Source organism: Agelaius phoeniceus, chromosome 1 (assembly GCF_051311805.1).
Source record: "Agelaius phoeniceus isolate bAgePho1 chromosome 1, bAgePho1.hap1, whole genome shotgun sequence".
Lineage (NCBI taxonomy): Eukaryota > Metazoa > Chordata > Aves > Passeriformes > Icteridae > Agelaius > Agelaius phoeniceus.
In genome coordinates this window covers 111,238,995-111,260,313 of record NC_135265.1, presented here as the reverse complement: position 1 = coordinate 111,260,313, position 21,319 = coordinate 111,238,995, and the positions used below count along the sequence as shown (strand labels likewise).

The window sequence follows — 21,319 nt, the reverse complement described above, 5'->3', positions numbered from 1 at the left end:
ATTATATAATTTGGGTTGGAGAATGATACAAAGCAGTTTTTATAGCTGTTCAGTTCTCCATAGTCAGGTATTGAGTTATGATATCAATATGAGAAAATGCACTGTATGCTCTGATTTATTTAATTTTTCTGGCATAATTCTAGCTGGTTTTCATCACAGAATTCTTCCTCTACAAGAAGCTGGATTGATTGTGGTCTTTGGTGAAGGTGGAGTTTTGCCAAATAGGATTTTATACTCAGCTTTATACTCTGATAGGGGAATTCTCCATGGCAGGGTGGTGATTTAGTTAGTTAAAGTGAATGCATGTAACTAAGTGTCCCAGTATTCACAACTCAAGTTATCTTTCCTAATAGAAGGTAAATATTTTTATTGTAAATGAGTTTGAGCCTTTACAGACCAGGTCTATTAGATCATCCTGGAAATTTCAGTGCTGCTTGATGGCTGTATGGTTCCCTCTAACTGAGCTCCAGGTACTAAGTGACAGAACCATTTTGCAGTAAACAAAGTTTATTCCACTACAAGAAATCACAGAGAGTACTGGGGCATGGAATCAAGTTGGTAAGTGCAATTTCCTTTCTAAACAGCAGCTGTTCTGGGAGCTTACAGTATGCCATGCTATCCTGGAGGAACCTGGCTGATTCTCTTCTCATAAGCCTGAGAGTTTAACAGGCAACATATAAAATCTCAGGGCTCATTTATGGCCAGACCAACCAAAACAGCTCACTTTTGTATCAAATGTATACTAATGTTTGTACAAGCTGGAAAGTCTTGTACCATCTTGGGCAGGTAAAATTATGGCTTACAAGGACGGTTTCTGGTTTCTTCAGGATGGTACCATGAAAGCTAGCAGCCAAAAGAGATATTGAATGATATTTGTAGGGACCTGTCTGACTCTTCTGGGGAAGAGCATTTGCTCTTCAACACAACTGTGTTGTTTGCTAGAATTGGCTGCCTGAGTAGTTTGAGCAGCAATTGTTGAGCAGCCTCCTCTGGGAGTCAGGTTTAATGCTTTTCATAATATTGTCCTCCATCCCCCACCCCCAAAATGTCAGACCATGTCTTTAACAGAAGCACAGTCAGCATAGATTTAGAATGGAAAGATTATTTTGTTGTTTCTGTTTCTTCCTGGTCTTTTTGCATGAGTCTGAAGGATACATTGAACTGGAGAGCTAATAGGCAGAAACTGCCTTTATAAGGAATTCTCAGGCAACATTCTCATGATTGCTGTCCTATGATAACCTCAAGCAATGTCTCTGGCTTACTCTTATGATAAATGTTTTATTTATCCTTCCCTAAACAGGGGGGGTCAAATTAGTTGCCTTTCTTACAAGATTTACTTGATTTACGAGATGCATTTCTTTAAGATTTATTTGTGGTAGATAAGTAGGGAACTAATCAGTAATCTATTCCATCAGCTTCAGCTACAGACATCTCAGCTGCTCCTCTTCTTACTCAGACTTGCAGACTAGGAACAGGCCTCCCCCTTGGCTCAGGAGCTCTGTCATCATCTGTCCCTTCCTGATTGGTCTCAAGTTCTAAATCACCCCACCTGTTCCTTAAACAATAATTAGGGCCATTAACCTCTGTCTCTCAGGGCTACATACTGGGACAATCCAGCTGATTTACCTCCAGTGAATTTTTTAAAGCTTGCTAAAGATTGCTGCTGTAAGCAGATAGAGGTAAAAGGCCAAAAGGAAAGGCAAGAACAAGCATTCTCAAATTGTACCCTATACTTCTCACTAGGCAATATGCTCCTCTCTTGCATATGCAAAAAAATTGTGTTGTGTTACTGTTGTGTTCCTAGCTTCCCCCTAGAAAAAACAGTCTTTAATATGTCATCTTATTACCATAATCAGTTGTAAATGGCTGTTCAGTACTATGCAGATTCTTTTGGGTTACATTCCTGTCATTTATCAATTGGTTTGCTTTTTTTCCTGAGTCTGTCTCTCAGTATGTTACTGTTACTGGGGTTTTTTTGTTGGTTTTTTCCTTTAAGGTGTGCTTCTGAAGATGTACATGATTGGTCAGAAGAGAAAGAGTGACAGGACTGTCTCCTCTCACCTATTCTGGCATAGGACTGTGGTGACTGAGCAACACAAACTGTAGGAGGGAGGGCCTAAAATTCTCCTAAATGATGGAGACAGATGAGTTGGAGTTCCCTTCTCCACTGCTTCCACCAACTGATATTAATCTCCTTCCCAATTATTTGCACTTACGCCGTGCTCAGACTGGAAAGGAGAAAGGTGTGAGAAATTATGAAATGCCATTGTGTAGGAACAAACTAGGAAGAGGAAATCAGCTCAGAGAAGAACTTATGATGAATTCAGAAAGAGCACACCAAGAAAAGTCCATTGTTAAACCATTTTCCTCTCTCATCCCAATCATCACTTCTAGTTCCTCATTATTTCCAACTTTTGTTGTGTGCACTGTGTTTGTCCTTCTCATATGAGTTAGGATACAAAATGCTGCATGTTCTTCTGTATTAGAAAATACAGGTGCACAGCTCAGCATATAACTACGTGTTTAATAAGTCCAGCTGCTGCCTGGCCTTAGGCAGACATTATAGGGAGTTTGCTGAGTTCCTGGATGTCAAATAGCCAGAGTCTTGACAAGGATGGGACAGAGGCACCCTTTGTCTTCATGGCTTTCTTTCTCTTTACCTAGTGAGAACAATTGATACTCTTGTCTGCTGTTCTTACAGCACACAAACCCTGCAGTGATGTTGTGTTATTATTTCTGCATCTGCCTCTGCTGTCAGTCTCTAGCAGTGTCTTTTGAAACTTTGTACAACCTGGAAGCCTCTTGTGCACTTTTCATCTCTAGCTTTTCTAGGATACAATAGAAACAGGGGAACAAGGTGATTGTCAACAACCAAAAATCAGTCTTTTCTTCTGGATTCCTGATATAACTCAAACTCTTTCATTTGTGAATGTATTTGCCCCCTGGGAACTTTTTGTTGCATTAAAGGAGTAGAAAACTGCCACGGTAAGGACGGTGAGGAAGAAAAAGACAGTGAATTAAAGGGGCAGGTACAAATTCTACATTCTCTGTGGTCATAGTATTCTTGACAAGACTTCACCTGTAGTCATAGATTCAAGGAGTGTTATTTATAAATAAACACATAGTTTCCAAATAAACACATAGTTTCCAAGTGTATATTATTGCTTTGGGACTTGAGGAGATAGCCCTATATTTTTGTAGAATCATGGAATGATTTGGCTTAATCAAGGAATCTTGACCTTTGGAAGGAACCTTGACCTTTGGAAGGAACCTTGAAGATCATCTGCTTTCAACCCCCCTGCTGTGGAGCTGAGCACCTTTCACTTGACCAGTCAGAACCGCATTGTTCCTGGCCTTGAACAATTCCAGGGATGGGGCATACACAACTTCTCTGGGAAACATTTTCCAGTGCCTCACCAACCTCACAGAATTTTTTCCCAATACCAAATCTAATCCTAATTTCCTTCTCCCTTGTCTCCTAATTACATTCTCCCTTGTCCTGTCACTACATGCCCTTGTAAATAGTTTTTCTCAATCTTTCTTGTAGGCTCCCTTCAGGTACAGGAAGGTCACAAGTGGATCATCCCAAAGCCTTCTCTTTTCCAGGTTGAAAAAACCCAATTTTCTGAGTCTTTTCCCATATGAGAAGTGCTCCATCCCTGTGATCAACTTGCTGTCCCTCTTCTGGACTCGCTCCAACAGGTCTATGTATTTTAGGGACTGAAGAAGAAAACAGGTTATTGAACTGTTTTGATGTCACAGCTTAAATTTATGGCAAGAGGAAGCAGAGAGAAATTTAGGTAGGAAGAAATGAAGGGAATAGTATCAGAGACAAGAGAAGAAATCAAGAAAAGACTGAAGCAAAAAGGAACTAAAGGCATAATGAGTTCAAAGATAAAGAATGAAAAGATTTAGGGGAAAGCAACATGGAAAAAATAGCTGAAAATGAACCAAAGGGCATGAATGTAAAGAATAGCACAGAATGGGAAAAAAAAAATTATGACAGCTTTCTAGTTAATTGTAGATGTCTGACAAGTGGCCTATGACAAAGTTGCATTGAATTGCATGTGCTCTGTATTCCCTTTATTCCTTACTGTTAAAGGGAGGAAAGGGATTCTTCTTATGTTTTCCAGCAGCAATATGCTCAAGATTAAAACAGAGCATCCAGTGATGCTGCATTGACAAGAAACTCCACTCTTCTGTATTTATGACAACATTATTTCCCTACATACAGATACCGATAAGAAATTAAAATTATAGAAATAAAACAATAAGTTTAGCGCATTTAAGCTACTGCTCAAGAAATTCTGTCACTCCTGTATCTTCTGTTTTTTGCTGATATTAACTTCTTACCTAAGTAAGACTTCAGAGGACATTGCAGTATTCAGTAACTACTTCTGTTTTGAAAGGTGGCAAAACAGAGATATTTTCAAACAGTAGAGGTAACACTGTTGGTGTGCAAGTGGGATCTTTAATGGATAGACTGGGTTTTGTCAGGAATTCTGCTGTTTCCTCACTGGAGAGTTGGAGCTTGCCTGTTTTATCCTTGTTGACATGTTTATATCTTAAACCTCTCTCAGTTAGATTAGGACAGGCCGCAAAGAGGGGAGCGAGAGTCTTGGGACCTACATTGTAATTGTCATTGTGATATTCAGGTCTTAAAAATGTTCTCCATTTTAGTGACTTCCTGAATGTGTTGTCTGCATTTGAAGTTTCATTCTCAATTTAAACAGAATGAGAAGAAATTATTAGTCCAGTGTTTTTTACAAATTTTTTACAAAAAAAATATTTTGTAGCTCTTACCAGCCAGTTGTCTAACAATTAACCAAAGAATTGCTGCTCAGAAATGCTCATTACCTGCCTGTAATGTGAACCATAGTAGTCACTGAAATATATTCCATAAGAAAAATGTTCACTAATCCTCATACACTGCTATTTCATTGAAAAAGGAAAATAAAAGCCCCCATACCCTGACAAAGGGAAAGCTGTGGAATCTGAATGGAAACTGTAAAGAGTTTTGGCAAAAGGCCAAAATGTCACCAAAACTTGGATATTATAGTTTTCCAATAGAAGTTTTAGGTTGATGGATTTTGCCAAAAGCGCAAAACCAATGTGGGGCTCTCTCAGGCTCTTGGCTTCACTGAGCTATGATACTACCTGCCAAGTATGCTATTATTGTCCTGGGAAACTCACTGATTAGGTGTTGCTGACTTTGATAATAAAGTAAGGTTGTTTTCTTTTTCTTATTCTTATTTTGCACTGTAAGATCTTAAAAGGGTGTAAATTAATTCAGATCGTCTGGTTTGATTTTGGGCGTACTATAGAAAGTGTTTAAATACTCTGTCAGCACAGTTTGCAGAAATCCAGAAATTTGTGATGAAACTTTCCTATGTGGCAACCTGTGTTTTTCAAATTCTCAGAAACTCTGCCAGATCCTTTTAGAGCTTCAAATTAGCAGTGTATGTTGCCAAAAATAATTTAATCTTTTATTTGAGTCTGTCACCATTTCAATTTGACTTTTCAACTCCCACAAAGGACATTGTATTTTTTCCAAAGACACAGCAGCCACATTTTGCAATATGACTAGTTATTGGTGGTTATATTAATATGTTCTTTTAGTGTTTGGTTGAAAAAGCCTGTCTTCCTACATCAGTTACAGGAGTTCTTGAAGTTCATTAATGAAACAACTTTGTAAAATAAAAGCTATTTAGTAGCTAAGAAGTAGGCAAATCTCCTGCTCTATTAAATCAGCTCTGCTCTGGTACTCTCAATACTGGTGTACTAGGGTGATTTGGAGATACATATTCTGATTCCCCCAAAAATTCTCCTCCTCTAGAATGGCTGGGGAAGGAGCAGGAGCTTTCCTGGAGATGCCCAATCAAGTAATAAAGGACTAGTTGTAGAAAAATTAGAAAGAAGCTCTTTAAACTATAGCCTGTAAATACACTTTATTCTTCTATTGAATGAGAATTCTCAGTTGCCTTTCTTTTTTTATTCTCTATTTAATTTTTGAGGTTGTTTCTATTAGGATAAAGTGATATATTTTGATGTTGGTCAATACCAGTGGGGAGAGGCCTAGGGCAGACTGTATTTTAGCTAAAAGGAGAAACTAGTATAGGAAGGTATGTGTCTCAGATGGTCTTTCAATTATTTCTTATCTTTCAATTATCCAAACTTCTATTTATCCAGATAAACCCACTGGAATGAAAGTGTCTGGGTAATTTATAGTTTCCTTTTGGCTAATAAATGTGCTTCTGTTGAAAGGGATATTATAAGCAAACATAATATGGAATAGATTGGAAAATTACTGAGAAAGAATAAGCAGATAATCTTAGAAACAGTCAGTGTTCTCTCAGGGACTACTGTAAAAAAAAATGACTCTGGAGAGAAGATCATGCCAAGGATAATTTGAGAGCAGAATCTTTTTATTTCTTAGTTCCTGTTGAAAATAGCTGAACAGTTTGTTTCTGGAAGTCACATTGTTAACACAGAGCAAAGAAAAAAGATCTTTTAATATTTCAGTGTAATAGAAGTTTTGTGTAAAAAAGTCCTTTACAACTTAACACTTCACATGTTAGATAACATTTTTTAGAGTAAAACCTATGAAACTCTAGCTTTCAGCTCTCCATTCTTCCCATAAAAATGCTGTTGTCCTCATGCTCCAAATAGCAGAATTGCACACAAGGATGCCTTCCCATTGTCAAGGGTGAAATTTTATAAAAGAGCTGACAATTATTGTGTCAGTTGCAAAGGTATGGGTAAGATGAACAAATATGTGAGGAGTTTATAAAAAGGAGTTTAATTGGATCTTGAAATAAATGGGAGATGCTGGAATTGTATTTGGGAATTCAGTGTCTTCCCTGTAATGAGAAAAGAAGAGATGGACAGTAAAGTTCCACACATGTGATGATATGGAGGTTTAAAGGGGCCATGAAAAAGGATAGTAACAGTAAAGTCTGGAAGATAGAAAAGCATAGGATTTGAGAGAGGTTGTGGAAAGAAAATGGCTTATTAATGCAAAATAATAGAGACTTGGACTGCTACCTATAAAAGCTGATAGCAAATTCCTTATGATAATAGCTGAACCTGAGTATTCAGTTATGCCTCCTGCCTTCTATTTGAATTGAGGAGAAAAAATTAGGATTTTTTTTATGGTTTCAAGTATTTCAATAACAAAAGAGCATGCATATGCCAAAAATATTTAATGTTTTCTAATGTGTTATTTATATTACAAATATTATAGATTTAATGAAAAAATAAAACCAAAGTGAAACACAGCTACCTCCTGTCGGCAAGTTCCCTGCTATATGGAGTACTCACAGTTTGCAAAGGAATGAAGTGGAACTCTAACAATGCAATAATAATTTCAAATATATTTTTAAGGGAAAGTTATAGGACATGAATTTTCCCTTAACCTTTCAGGCTTAGCTTTAACATTTTTTTTATATGTCAAAGAAAAGGCATGCTTCTCATTCATACCAGTTTACCAAAAGCTAGTTTTTATGAATTTTTGAAAAACTTTGTCATATGTAGAATCGGTAAAAAATGTAAATGTGAAAAAAAAATTAAAATAAAATTCTAATTTTATTGATAATTTTGGAAAACATCAATCAAATGCATTGTCATCAGAATGTTCTAATCCCTTTCTGTGTCATATGAATAATTTCTATGAAAGTATTTTTGCTACGCAATAGCACATGGGAAAGTATACCAAAAAGCACAAATAATTTGCAAGAGTAGTTGCTGAAATTGTAGATATTTGTGTATTCAGTGGCAGAAAGGGAAATACTGAAATGTAGGAAAAAGAAGAAAGGGCTGGATGTAGAACTGGGAACAAGCAGAATTGTGTTAGCTTTAGAATAGGGTTTTATGTATTCATTAAAAAGATTTAGTAAGTTTTACCAATGTTGAGGCAGATTTCTAGAAGAGAATCATGCAGAGCCAGTAACGTGTTTTCATCTCTGCCTGCCTCCTAACCCCTTTCCTTTCCATGCAGCATGGAGACCTCTGCTGCTGTCTTGCCAGCTCTTCAAATGCTCAAGTCTCTCTTGCTCACAGGAGTTCTGTGGTTCATGAGTGTCTGATGTAACTAACTGAAAGAGTTACACACTACTCAAATATAGATGTAAAAGTCTCCAACTAAATGTAAATGCAAAATGTAATGCAAATGTGAAAAATGAAGCTTTGTTTAAAAAAAAAAGAATTGCCACGCTTCCATCAGAGGCATTTTTCCCTGAAAAGGTGGTGTCTTTTGTTCCATGTTGGCATTTTAAAGTCAGAAAGACATGATTTTTCCAGTTTTTTGTCATTACAAATAGTCACCCTCAGTAATTAGCTTTCTATCACTGAATTAGTTTTGGTTATGTAATCAAGTGCCATCTTTGTACACTCACCAGGGTAGCCAAGAGTCTCTGCTGGGAGAAGCTTCCTGCAGTGAGTTCATGTGGTGTCATCCTCCAAACCCTGTCCAATGACCATACACCCACCAGTGTTGAACCCCAGCAGGCACTGAAGCACTGTGGTAGACTTTATATTTTTAAATGTTACAGATTACTTCTGCTTTAGTCCTCATAAAATAACAGCACAACTTTGGTTGGCAACTGTGGGGTTTCTGCACTGCTGTCTTTTGCATCTTTGGGGTATTCTACAAATAAAGGGATAAGGTTTTTCTGCTGCAAGCGTGCTAGAAATTGATCAAAAAATAATGAAATATATTTTTCATAGAAAGACATCAAATGGAATACATTTTAGAGTTTTGGGAGTTGCTCTTTGAGAAGGTTTCAAATCAGATGGAAAATATCCATGGAAAACATGGGTTTCATAGCATAAATGAATTTATTGGGAAGAGAAGACCGAGGGGAGGGGACGTGATAACAGTCCTCAGTTGTTGGAAAGAGTCTCATGAAGAGGGAAGAGAATGGTCTCTTCTCCCAAAACCACACCTTTCCTCCATTGCAATCTGTGGTAGACACATGAAAAAGAAATAGGCTTAATACATTTATGAAAGTCAGAGGTTGGTCTTAAAAATGTTTTAATAGTTCTGAAGACAGGGAAACACTGGTGCAGTTTGTCTGGGGGATGTATGACATCTCTGGCACTGGAAGTCTTAAGATAAAAACTGGGAAAACAGTGGTCAGGATTGACCATCTGACCTTGTTCTGGTGCAGCAAGATAAAATAGATGATACTGTGATGTCATCCCAGATCTCCTCTTCTATGATGTGACTTCAGGTGAATGTTGTTGCTGACTTATAATGTCTTAGAAAGAGATTGGTATTTCATGTTATAACCTCCTAAAAACAGGTCATTAGGCATGAACCTTTACTTTCATTTTGATAAAGCAGTACTACCTAGTACTTATTGCAAAGAAGAAATGAAAATAATGAACTCTGAACCTTCAAAAAAAGGGTAAGGACAAAGTGGTCACAATATAAACAGCAGCATCTCAGTATTTTTAGGACTGCTGGGTAATCATCTAAATGTTTGGGGAAGGCAATAATCTTGTCTTTGGCCTTGGCTTCATTTGTTCTCACTGACTAATTTCTCATTGCTGTCACTTTTTTTTCCAACCCTCAGTTTTTAAGCACAAAACGTTCACCTGTGAAACATCTTACATTTACTTATGCTTCTACTCCACCAAGATGTAATCTTTTATTGATATTAACAGAGATGTGTATGCTCCCCTCCACGTTCATACTTTCGTGTCAGTACAAAGGGTTTTGCTTTCAGGTGGTGAGCTGAAACCAAGAACTGATTCTTGTCTTAAGCAGGCTGGCAAATATTAGAAAAAACCAAATCCACAAACAAACAAGCAAAACCAAAACATTTTAACTAAGTTCCCTTCTTCAGTCTAGTTTACTGCAGGACTTCAGTCTAGTTTACTGGAAAATGTGTTTGTCAGGGTCTGTGGAGGAATCTGAATGAGCATGTTCCTGTCTGTCTAAGGTGGGAGCAGCTTTTTGAAAGGACAGTGCAGGACCTAAAATTGGGTATTGTGTATGAACTGTGAGTTGTCCTCTGCTCTCCCACCCCTTGTTTAGCACTGCAGATACTTAATAGAGTAGCAAAAGGAAATCCTTATTGGCTTTTGCACTGTTGCGGTGTGACATTATAGCCTGTCCATCCCGGATCTTTCCCCAGGTGTGCCAACAACCCCTCCCTTCCCCTCTCCTTGCCCTCTGCTGACCACTGTCCATCAGTCTTGGCATTCCAGAAAGGGCATCGTGTGATTGGCAAAGTTCAAAAGATGCCTCTCAGCCCTGGGGACACTGGGCCATCCAGTTGTCACTTGTCCCCTGAGACTTCCCCCCCCTTACCTGGTTGAGGGGATCCCTACCCCTTCCCTCCCCCTCTCCCTGGGGTTAAAAAGACCCAGCAACCACGGAGTTCAGTTGTTCTGTTGGAGCTGTTGCTGCATTCCGGGGCCTGTGTGCCAGGAATGAAACTCTGGATCGGAACCCTCCAGCAGAACCCGACTCCTTTTCCTTCATCTTGCCTTGAAGCCTCTCCACCAGAGGTAAACCTGAGCTCCTGCATGCCTGGACTTGTCCCAAGCACCCAGCTGCAGCATCCAGCTAGGAAAAGGTGTCTCTGAGGTGAAACCACCACCTTGGTCAAGCAGCAAGGCCAGATGAGCCCAGGCATGTGCCATCCTCCTAGATTGGTATTTACTTCCAATATTGCACAACTGCAGAGTCAACACAAGTGAGAGATATCTCTTGCTTCTCTGAATCAGTATTCATCTATGTAGAAGTACAGAAAGGTAAAAATTTTGTTCTTAACTGAGCTTTTGCAAACTCCAAGTGAGCTTTTTTTCTTCCTCAGTTTGCTAATGAAACAGCTAGGGGAAAAACACCTCTTTTTCCTGGTACTGTACACAGTCTTCAAATTCACAGTGAATAAATATGGATTCCTGCCATGCAACTTTCTCAGACTGTTTTTCCCCATAGTTCATTTAAGATGCTAAAGTTGTTGTTTAAATAAAAACTTTAGAGAAGATGTTGGGCAGGGCTCTCTATGCAATACTTTCTTTAATAACCAAACAAAACAAAACAGAGCTGAAAACAAAAAAAAAACCATCCCGACTGTTGCATTTTTAAAAGATATACTTAAGCCATTTTGACCTGAATTTGTTTCCTTCACAAAAGGAAATCTCAATGCTGGTGCATAATTTATGATCTTGGCATCCAGCCGAAACATATGTACATACTGAAATCACTTTTGCATCTGTTTAACTTTGTGCACATGAGTACTCTAATTGGATTTAGTCTGATGAAATGACACATGTGAGATCAAGTGTCTGCACAACAAGGATTTCAGTTAGTAGGTTTCTTTAGGGCAGCAGCTTCTATGCTTTTTGTGGTGCCTAACACATGAAATGGCTTTTTGATTATCTCAAAGACTTCTGCATGCTATGCAGCTGTAGTGATGGGTGAAACAAAGAACTACAGAAGAACAAGTCTTGCAGCATAGGTCAGATCTGCTACTGCATAACACTGTACAAAAGTAGCAATTAATTCATTGTAACTTTCTTTTTTAAAAAAATATCTTTTGATAATTTCTTTAGGTTTAAGGGAAATCACTGTTTCCTTTGTTACAGGCTACCAGGCTGCAGCTGTTGGCCTTCTGGTAGCCATTGGCCCAGTTAAACATTTTTGCTTGCACATGCTAGACACTCTGATAAAACACAACCATCACCTCCTTTAGGATGGACCCTGAACTTATCTGACTGGGTAGCAATGTAGATACTCACCATCTTCACAAGACAAGCTATCAGTGTATCAAGAACTGGAGTTTTGTTTTTTGCTGCTCTTGCAAGCCTTATCTTCCCATGCCATCTTGCATTTGCCATCTTGAACCCTGGCTAATTCCTTGCCCCAGAAGGGGTGATGCTGAACTTGCTACTTGTTGAAGCTGTTTTTATCCCCAGGCCAGCTCTTCTGGTTTGTTCTCATGTTTTCTCACTCTTCCTACATCTCCTGTAAAGGTCTAGGGAATGAAGAGTGAAGAGACTCAGGGAAGGCGATGGGAAAGACTGCGAGTTCTGATATTAGGAGCATTAGGGATTAAAAACTGGAACTCCAGGTCATGGGTACTGTGAGAATATAGTCTGGGAGGATAAAGAAAAAAGGAAGGCTTGAAACATGAGTGCTGTTAAGGCAAGGCAAGTGACTCTAAAACACTCTGTACACTCTAAAACACTCTGTACACTCTGATGGTGTACAGAGGAGCAAAGATGGAAATGAAAGCAGGAAAAGGGAAAAGAAGAAGCTGAAGTAAGACTATAAGACAAAAAAATATACCTTACGGATGAATGGTTTTGTTTTTCTTTCCCTTCTACCTCACTGTCCAGATTAATTCTCTGGCTGGCGAAATACCCTGAAATAAAGATAATTTTAGGAAGCTCAGAATGTGGTTCAAAGCATGCCATTTGAAATATATTTTTATTTGAAGGAATATGCTCCTGACTTTTGCTGACATTAAGGGAGGAGGCATCTAAAAAAAGTGTGTGTGTGTGAAATTTGTCATGTGGTACCTGATTCAGACTACAGAATGCTTTGAAGCAAGAGAGAAAAATATTGAAATATTACAGCATTAAAATATAGAAATAAAATTTTGCTCTGATTGACCTAAATGTGAATCTGATGACTGGTGGAGATACTTTCTGATATGTTTGTGTGGCTGGGGAAAAGCTTTGATCTTTTTTATGTTGTAGAAATGTTAAGTTGTGGAAGGCTTTCTGTTACTGATGCCTTTTTATGGTCTGCAGTTTGAAGTGTATGCAGTGGGAACAGTCAGCTGAGGACTTAATATTGCAAGGGAAAATGCACTGTATTAACTTTTGGTAATAGGAAGTTTTTTGGTCCTACAAGTGGATACACTCTATTGAGATGGTCATCTGTTTTATCCAACAAAATGAATTTCTTCTCAGGGGAAAGTTATGAATGCTGATTTTCAAAGAGGAAATGGTTTTACTACGTGATTCTCAGAGAGCAGTCAAAATGTAAACCTACACATCTCTAATTCATGTTGCGGTTTTGCAAGTGAAACTAGAACATAATCATGTCCTTATTTTGAATAAATTTTTGCATCTCTTGATAATATTTAATATTCATTGGATGAATAACAGTGTTTCCTACTTAAATCCTCTTTGCCTTGAAATGTTTAAATTTTAATTCTTTGGAGTTTTGTTCAAATCAGCTATCCCTTATTTACATCTTGATTAATACAAAAAAAAAGTATTTATAGGAAACTTCTGTAGGTAGTACTTACACAAGTCTGTATGGCAAAGATTTCATATTAACTGTAGTCATTATGGGTAATTAATTTGATAATAGATTTACTGAATTTGCAGTTGGTCACATTTTTTAAAGAACTGAAATTAATATAATTGTGCATTGTTTGCTCTTGGAAAGATTAGGAGCACTTTATGTTGAACAAAGAATAAAAAGAATTAATGGAATTCTTGAAATATTTACTGAGCATTTTTTGATAAGTAAGACCTTATTTTTGCTGAGAATTTTTACAAGCATATTCTTTTTCTCTATTTTCAGTCCCCTGCACATAGCTATTCAAGCTATGACTCTGGCAAGAATGAGAGTGTAGGCAGAGGTGCTGAAGATCTGTCTCTGAATCGAGGAGATGAGGATGAGGATGACCATGACGAGCAAGAAGATCCTGAGAAGGTTAATGAATCAGATGGGGTAGAAGCTGAGCGACTGAAAGCTTTTAACGTAAGCCCTCTTGCACTCACCTTGTTTACTTCTCCTGTTCCTTTTGCATTGTTGTTTTTGGGTAAGTCTGACAATATTAAAGGCACATTAATTTGCGGGATTTATTTCAATTATTATTTTAATGCACATTAAACTCTTGCCAACAGACGACAGATTTGCTGTGTTTCGTTTAGAATTTTGAGGCAGAGTGCTATCTTTACCAGTGAGGAAAACAAAGCTTTGTTCTCTATGTGCATGTGTGACCATGTGTGTTGCTGTGTGGATGTGCATGTTCACCCACTGAATGGAAAGAGGCTGTAGCTAGTTTTGTCAGGAGACCATTCTAGTGGTCAGCTGTTCTCTATTTCTTTCTCAATGTATATAATTATGCATGAAAACACAAGCAATTGTTCAAACAAAGAAAAAAATGTGAGTCAGTTCAATAAAATGATTAGCAATCACAGCTTATTGTTAATAATGAAACTTAAGTAGTGCCTATTTTCACAGTCTGTTCTGGTTTATCTCACAAGTTCTGTATCCTATAGACTTTTCTTTTCTTGTCTATTTTTTTAAACCCAACCCACCCCCACCCCAAATAACCCTTTAAAGAACTGTTTGCTTTATATTTCTGGCTTCCCATTACAAAGCTCTTCAGTGGATAGAAAACAAAAACTGTCTTCCTATCAGTAATCAAGCCAGGAAGCTAGGAAGAGAAGAGAGCTGCCCTCCAAACCCATCTCCTCTGTCTCCCTCTTGCCAACAGATGTTTGTCAGGCTGTTTGTAGATGAAAACTTGGACCGAATGGTCCCAATCTCTAAGCAGCCCAAAGAAAAGATCCAGGCTATCATTGACTCATGCAGGCGACAATTCCCTGAGTATCAAGAGCGTGCCAGAAAACGCATACGTACTTACCTCAAGTCCTGCAGGCGGATGAAAAGAAGTGGTTTTGAGATGGTGAGTTTTGACTTAAAACCCAGCCCTAGTTTCCATCAAAACCCCATATGTAAATCCATGGCACTATTTTGTTTTCATCTTAGCGTCTTTATTTTTTGTTTGGTTTTTTTTTTTTTTTTTTGGTAATACCAGGTCAGAGATTTCTTTTTCCCCTCCTTCATTCTTCCTGAATTTATTCCCCTCGATTTAAAAGTGCTATAGGACAGTAGAGTTCACAAAATGAACTAATATGGATCTATAGGAAAAGAAGAAAAAAGCAAGGCATAAGGAGGGAAACTGAACTATGTACTATGCAGTAACTTATTTATTACTATAAGTTACAGTTACAGATTTTTGCCTGGAAAAGTCTTGCTGTAAGATGGATTTTTCTCTAAAATGCCTCTGCTATCTGGATTCCAGTGAGCTCTGTAAAATTGACCCTCAAGAAAATGGCCAGAATAGTAACATCATAGTGGCAATGGTTTTGGGTGTTTTCTTGTACACCTTAGCCAGTTGCTTATCAGTGAAAGTTACTTCTTTGAAATAGTTCAGTTGATATACAGGTGTGCAAAACATGTTTAACGGTTGTAAACCAAACATGTTTGGCCAAACTTACAATTTGAGCATCCCAACAGTTTAGTAGTTATTATTGAACCAAATCTCATGAAGATTATAATGGTATACAACTGACAGTGTTTTCAGACATTGTTATTTTACTATTACTCAGTAGCACAAAAATGGGTAAATAAAGTCTTCTCATTAACAGGCAGCTTCATTATCTCTAGAAAACGTTTGTATTTCCAAAATGGAGGAAAGTCAGAAGAAACTAGATAGCTACACACCTTGTGTTTAATGTCTTAGCTAGCTCTCTGGCCTTAAGATGACAACAAAAACACTTCATTATTAAAAATAGATATCATTTAGTGATTAAACATACCATTTTTTTTTAATGAATCATCTGCAAACCCATTGATTACATTAAAATCATTGGAGATGATTGCATTTTACTGTTTTTCTCTTTCTCTCTGTCTTTCTCTTTCCTGCAGTTTTTTGCAGAATATTTATGAGTACCATATGTTGTTTAAGATGGTAGCTGACAGTTTTAAGAACAAAATATCAAGCTTATTTGTAGGGTAACACCACTATTTGATAACATCAAAAGCAAAGACAGAAACTAAATTTTTGTGTGTGTTTTGGATTCAAATGGTTTTATTATTTGAAACATTGGGATAACATTGTTTCTGAACAATGGAAGCTCAGATGAAGAAAGGCAGGTAGAATAAAGGACATCTGTACAGCCAGACGTGCCAAAGATTGACTGGTGGTGTACATGGCAGATTGTTTAGCCCTAACAAAAAAACCCAAACCAAACCAAAACAAACAAACAAAAAAGGACAGATAGAAAATAAATATTTACTACAATATACTAAGTAGTATGAAATTGCATCTACTCACTGACAATAATTCATCAACATAAATTTCAGCTTTCATGAAGCCAAATATTTTATTTAGCTGTACTGTCAATTGAAAATACTTCCGAAATTAGCCAATGCTAGCAAGTCTCCTCACTGTTCCAATTTATGGCCTTATTACTATCATTTTTCGTGCTGATGAGCAGTTATGTAAACTGGCTCATTTTTGTCATCTGAAACACTTGTGCAACTGTTTTGCAATATGAAGAATGGGCTACAGTTTAATCCATGAGACCTGGGTTGGCTTGACTTCAGTGCACATTTGCAAATGTTACTTTCATATGAATAAAGGCTGCAGGATCAAATTTTTCCTGGAAGGGGAAAAGGAGCAGAGATTATTAGGAATATGATCCAAACAGGCAATCTTTATAGCTCAGAAAGAGTTCCTGGTTTTATAATAAGAGTTTATGATGGGCTTTATGTCCTTTTAAACAAACAAATCACCCTCTAAAACATTGACTTTTTACCCATGAATGGAAGTGACAAGGCTCTGGAACTCATGCCAAAGACTGCAGCCCTCTTGGGCCTGAAGGGATATTTGTCCTGTGTCCCTGTTTGCAGGTAGGAATACAAGCCAAAGACTATCCAAAGTCTCTAGAGGAGCTCCCATCAGCTTCCTAAGAGAATAAGCAGCATTTTATGTGTATGTCTTGAATAATTCTGAAATTCAGTGTGTATCCCTTTGAGTTTTTAAATTATTTTCTGATTTCTAAGTTACTGTATCATCATCTCTTGATTATAGGCATTTTTAAAAATGCTACCATGGACAGAGGCATTGATTGTTTTAATCTTGACTACTTGATTGTTTTAAACATCCTTACCATTTTGGTAATGGAGAAGAAACACCTTTTCTGGATAATAACATTTGTTCAAAACAATCATGAAGGGACATGATGGTGTTGTTTTGAATAAGGGGCTACCCTCAAATACAGCAAACCAGAATAATGATCTACTCAATATCAGTACCAGTACCATTGTTATATTAAATAGGATGTCAGATAATAACCTCCATGGGAGATGTCTTTTCTTATACACATGTTAAATACAAGTTTTTTATTTTGTTCAGGTTCAAAAATGCTACATTTTGACCATTTAGTTGCATGAGAAAAAGAGAATATTCTCTTTTATGGCATATGACAGTTCAGACTGGGTGTGGAACTGTGCAGTTATCTACAGCATCATACTGGAAAGTGAAGAGAAAATGTAAACACTGTGTTAAATTAGTGTAAAACTGCATGAAAAAGATGAAAAAGCAAGCCTGGAGCCTGATTCTGTCAGTAATTTGCTGCCTGTAATCCCAATGACAGTTCTTGCTGCATAACAGGCCAGTTCTAGCTTTGAGGCAATAAAAAAGGCTCAGTCTCATGAGTGTTCATGTTGTTAATTAACATGATTCTTAGTATTATTATGTTCAAGAGATTAGTTATAGTTATTCTGCTTCTCCTCGTGACAGATAGCTGTCTGTGGACTCTCAGGCAGCTTGCATAGCTTCTTGTTACAAATATGCCTTTGAGAAGCTCTCTTTCTGCACTGGAAAAGCTCTGCCCATTTGACTGTGCAGATGAAGCTGTGCAGTTTTCATTCTGACACAAGCACATACCTCAATAAGGCACTCAGTTTTTCTCATGAATCGTAAGATTTTTTTCTCCTCCCGCTGTCTCTTGCTAATGGACTCTTGAGAATGTTCTCTTACTAAATTCCACAATCTTGCTCAGAAGCTTTCCTTGGGAGGGAAGTCTGTCAAATACCAAAATCACTGGCTTTTGTGTGGGATTTCTAGGTTGTGCTTCTGCCTGCATTGTGCTGTATTGCTTTGAGAACTTAAAAGTTTTTGATATTCTTAAAAAAATTATTTCTCTTTCTCTTCATTAGCCCAAAAACAAAAGAAAAAAATTACTTCCTCGCTTTCAAGGACTGATGTCAACAAGAATTCCTGTATATGCGTTAGGTGTTTTGTGACCTCTGTAGGGTATGCAAGAGAAATTTTCTCCCTGCAATATTCAGATGGCCTGTTTCACTGTTTTTCAAATCCTTTGTTTAGACTTGTCCCAGCCTCTGTGAAAAAGAATTGCCAATTAAAAAGGGTTAGTAGACAGATACTGGAGATATGTGCTATGCATTCATTTAGATATAGTCCAGAAAAACTTTAGATACTAGAAATAATCAAATGAGGTTCAATTGTCTTAATAGTTACGTTTTCTTACTACTCTCTGCTTCCTCCCATCTTCACAATCTCCTATGATCAATCTCACTACAATCAATTTGAAATTGCATCTTACAGTATCTTTTTCACAGATATGCCATTTTTTCTGTGAGCATCCCAATGCAAGAAGAAGATTTTCTCGTTCACTAAAAGATCTATACTTAATTTTTAAGAAAAAGGAAACCCTCCTTCTAAATACTACTGTAATACAAAACAATAGTATCAAAGAGCAATGTGTTCTGTGTTGGAGAGAAAGGTCATAAATGCATCTCATTGTCCAAAGACAAGTTTGGATGTGTGGGAGAAGAGTCACACTGTGCCCAAAGACACTTCCTGATCCAGGTCCCAGTGTTGCTCATCCCAGCTCCTTCTGTCCTATTGCCAGCCTCCAGAACAAATAACAAAGCTCTGTATCTTTCACTGCTGCTGTCACTTCATTGTGCCAGTTGGCTGAGGGAGGTGTTTTAACAATTTGCAACTGTGCTCATGTTAATCAAGGTGTTTTGAATGTGTCTAGTGGCTTGTCATGTGTCTGTACTGAGACTGAGCAAGTTCGGTGGGGACTGGTTTCCAGAAGGGGGAGGTTTTCTGAAATATGCCTCATTAAGATTACTTGGGTTAGGTGTCTAGGTTCTGCTTTTTAGTTTTAGAAAGAGGAATCTTTCAATATTTACTGAATTTAGTGCTGAAAAGTCCAGCTGCCCTTGCAGTCACATGGGTTTTCAGTCTTCCAGGCTTTTATGTCTGGAAAGGTCATAAGCATTTTCAGGAAAATGAGGATCTGTGGATGTAGGGCTGCGTGTCTAATTGATTAACAAGCTGGGAAGCATTAAGAAAATTATCACAATAACAGTTACATGAAGTTACAAATACTAATAGAGTTGTTGCTTTGTATTATACCCAAACTCTGTCAGTTGGGCACTTCCCTTTCTGAGCATCTCTCCCTTTTTTGGTAGTGGCTAACTTATTTAAGTCTGATGGGCAACTTGATTGAAATAGGCCAAAGCTACTCTCTAATAAAATTTGACTTTTACCATTAGATCTCATATAGTCTTGAAAAAATATTCTAGGATCAGTTTTTCTAAGGCTCTTAGATATGCTGTTCTTTTTTTTCCACCACAGAACAGTTAAGTGAATATTTGTGTGATTTTTAAGAATTTCCTCCTAAATCTTCCCCAGATAACTTTTGCTTTTTAATGACTTTTCAAAGTATAGGCAATTTTGGAAAAGTGAGCAGTTGAAGAAGTAACATTTTTTCCATTAGCCTTGCAAAATGTGAAGAAGTTAGCTTAAAAAAAGGCATGGTATTTGGAAAAATAGGATTAAAACTAAAAGTGAAAAATACCTACTAACCTGATAGGACTTAGTCTTCTACATCCTGTGAAAGAGGAAGATATAGGAACTAAATTTTGACATTTATTTAAATTTTTTGTTGAATTTAGAATAAAAGTAATCCCCTCTGAAATAGCAGTAAGCTCTGATGTAGAACAAAATCAAAGAACCTATTCTTTGTTTTTTATTGAAAAACAAAGAATAGGTTAAAAGAATGTTTACTCTGTTTACCTGAAATCAGAAAAAAAAAAAAGTAAATATTTTAGTGTTTTCTGATACTATGATTCTGACTTAGATTGAGAGCTCTTGCTGCAGTGTTACTTGATTAACTGGCCTGTGCCAATGGTTTAAGGATAGGAAGCCAATTCAGTGTATTATTTTAGGGGAAAGAGTAAATAATGTTAAATCATACTCAGTTTTCCTAAGTCCTCTGGAGTTTTGCTAGTTAAGTGCTATCAGTGTTCAATACAATCCTCACCTGACTCTGAAGGAGTTTGGTCAGCAGGATGATTCCTGGAGTTCTCTGTCATATGAAATACCAGATAACTCTGAGAGAGAGATAATTGTGCCTATATATATATAAAATATATAATTTGTTTTATATATATATATATATATATATTTGTTATATATATATAATTTGTTACAGAAATTAGGTGACTTTGGCTCCCTCAGCAGTCAGTGAAGCACTTAGATAAACCAGTCTGGAGAGGTTCATCCCCAGGTGTCTCATAAGTCAATAATGAAACTAAAAAGAAGCCTGGACGACTACTTTTGACAAAATACTTTATATTTATGTAAATAAAGTCAGATAGATATTCTTGCTCTTGTTCACATAAGTAGTTTAAAATTTCCACTAGCCCTGTTGAAATTGCTCAAATAGGCAGAGCTAGACTTGGTCCCATATGTAGGCAAAGCAGCAGCAACAGCAGCATGGTGGTTGATTAGAAAGAGTCATTTGCTAAACTTTTAGACAGAAATATGGATTTGTTAAGATATACTTGGATTTATTTAGGTGCCATCATAATCAGGGTGCAATGTTTCAATTCAATATATTTCAAAACTGAAAACTTAAAAAAGTGATTTGAACATCACTAGATGTTTCAAAAAGCCTCTTCTGTCATTTAAGAAAATATTTGTAGCTATTTCATTGAATCCTCTAGTAGGTGTTACAATTGGGTGTTTATCACAAGACTGCGAGACCAAGCAAAATATATCAAACCCAACTGAAATGCAGGGCTACAGGCATTAAAATGCCAGTCCAGTTGTTCATATTCCACTATTCTGTATGAACAAATCATAGAATTACAAAATGGTTTGGGTTGGAAGTGGCTTTACTATTCATCTAGTTCCAACCCCTCTTCCATGGGTAGGGACACCTTTCACTAGAGGAGGTTCCTCAAAACTCCACCCAACCTGGCCTTGAACGCTTCCAGGAATGGAACATCCTCAGCTTTTCTAGGCAACAAAATCCAGTGTCTCACCCCTCTCACAGCAAGGAATTTCTTCCCAATATCTAATCTAAATCTACCCTCTTCCAGTTTGTGACCACTATAAAAGTACATCTAATATAGTGCAGTACTGTACTTCATTCAATCTTTAAATTCAAAAATACTCTCTAGAAGGGTTTCTGAATCCTTTGCTACTGTGCTGTGCAGGACAGTTCT

At 37.3% G+C, this 21,319-nt stretch overlaps 1 protein-coding gene across 5 annotated transcripts in view; it reads left to right on the top strand.

Moving 5' to 3' along the window:
• NOL4 (nucleolar protein 4) overlaps positions 1-21,319 on the top strand; it is a 187,834-nt gene that overhangs the window by 125,264 nt on the left and 41,251 nt on the right. For 4 of the 5 annotated variants that reach the window (XM_077185241.1, XM_054630325.2, XM_077185243.1 and 1 more), the window contains 2 exons: positions 13,553-13,732; positions 14,475-14,666. In XM_077185241.1, the coding sequence (XP_077041356.1) occupies positions 13,553-13,732; positions 14,475-14,666 (372 nt within the window). The remainder of the gene's footprint in view (positions 1-13,552; positions 13,733-14,474; positions 14,667-21,319) is intronic. The other variant, XM_054630333.2, reaches the window with a different exon arrangement.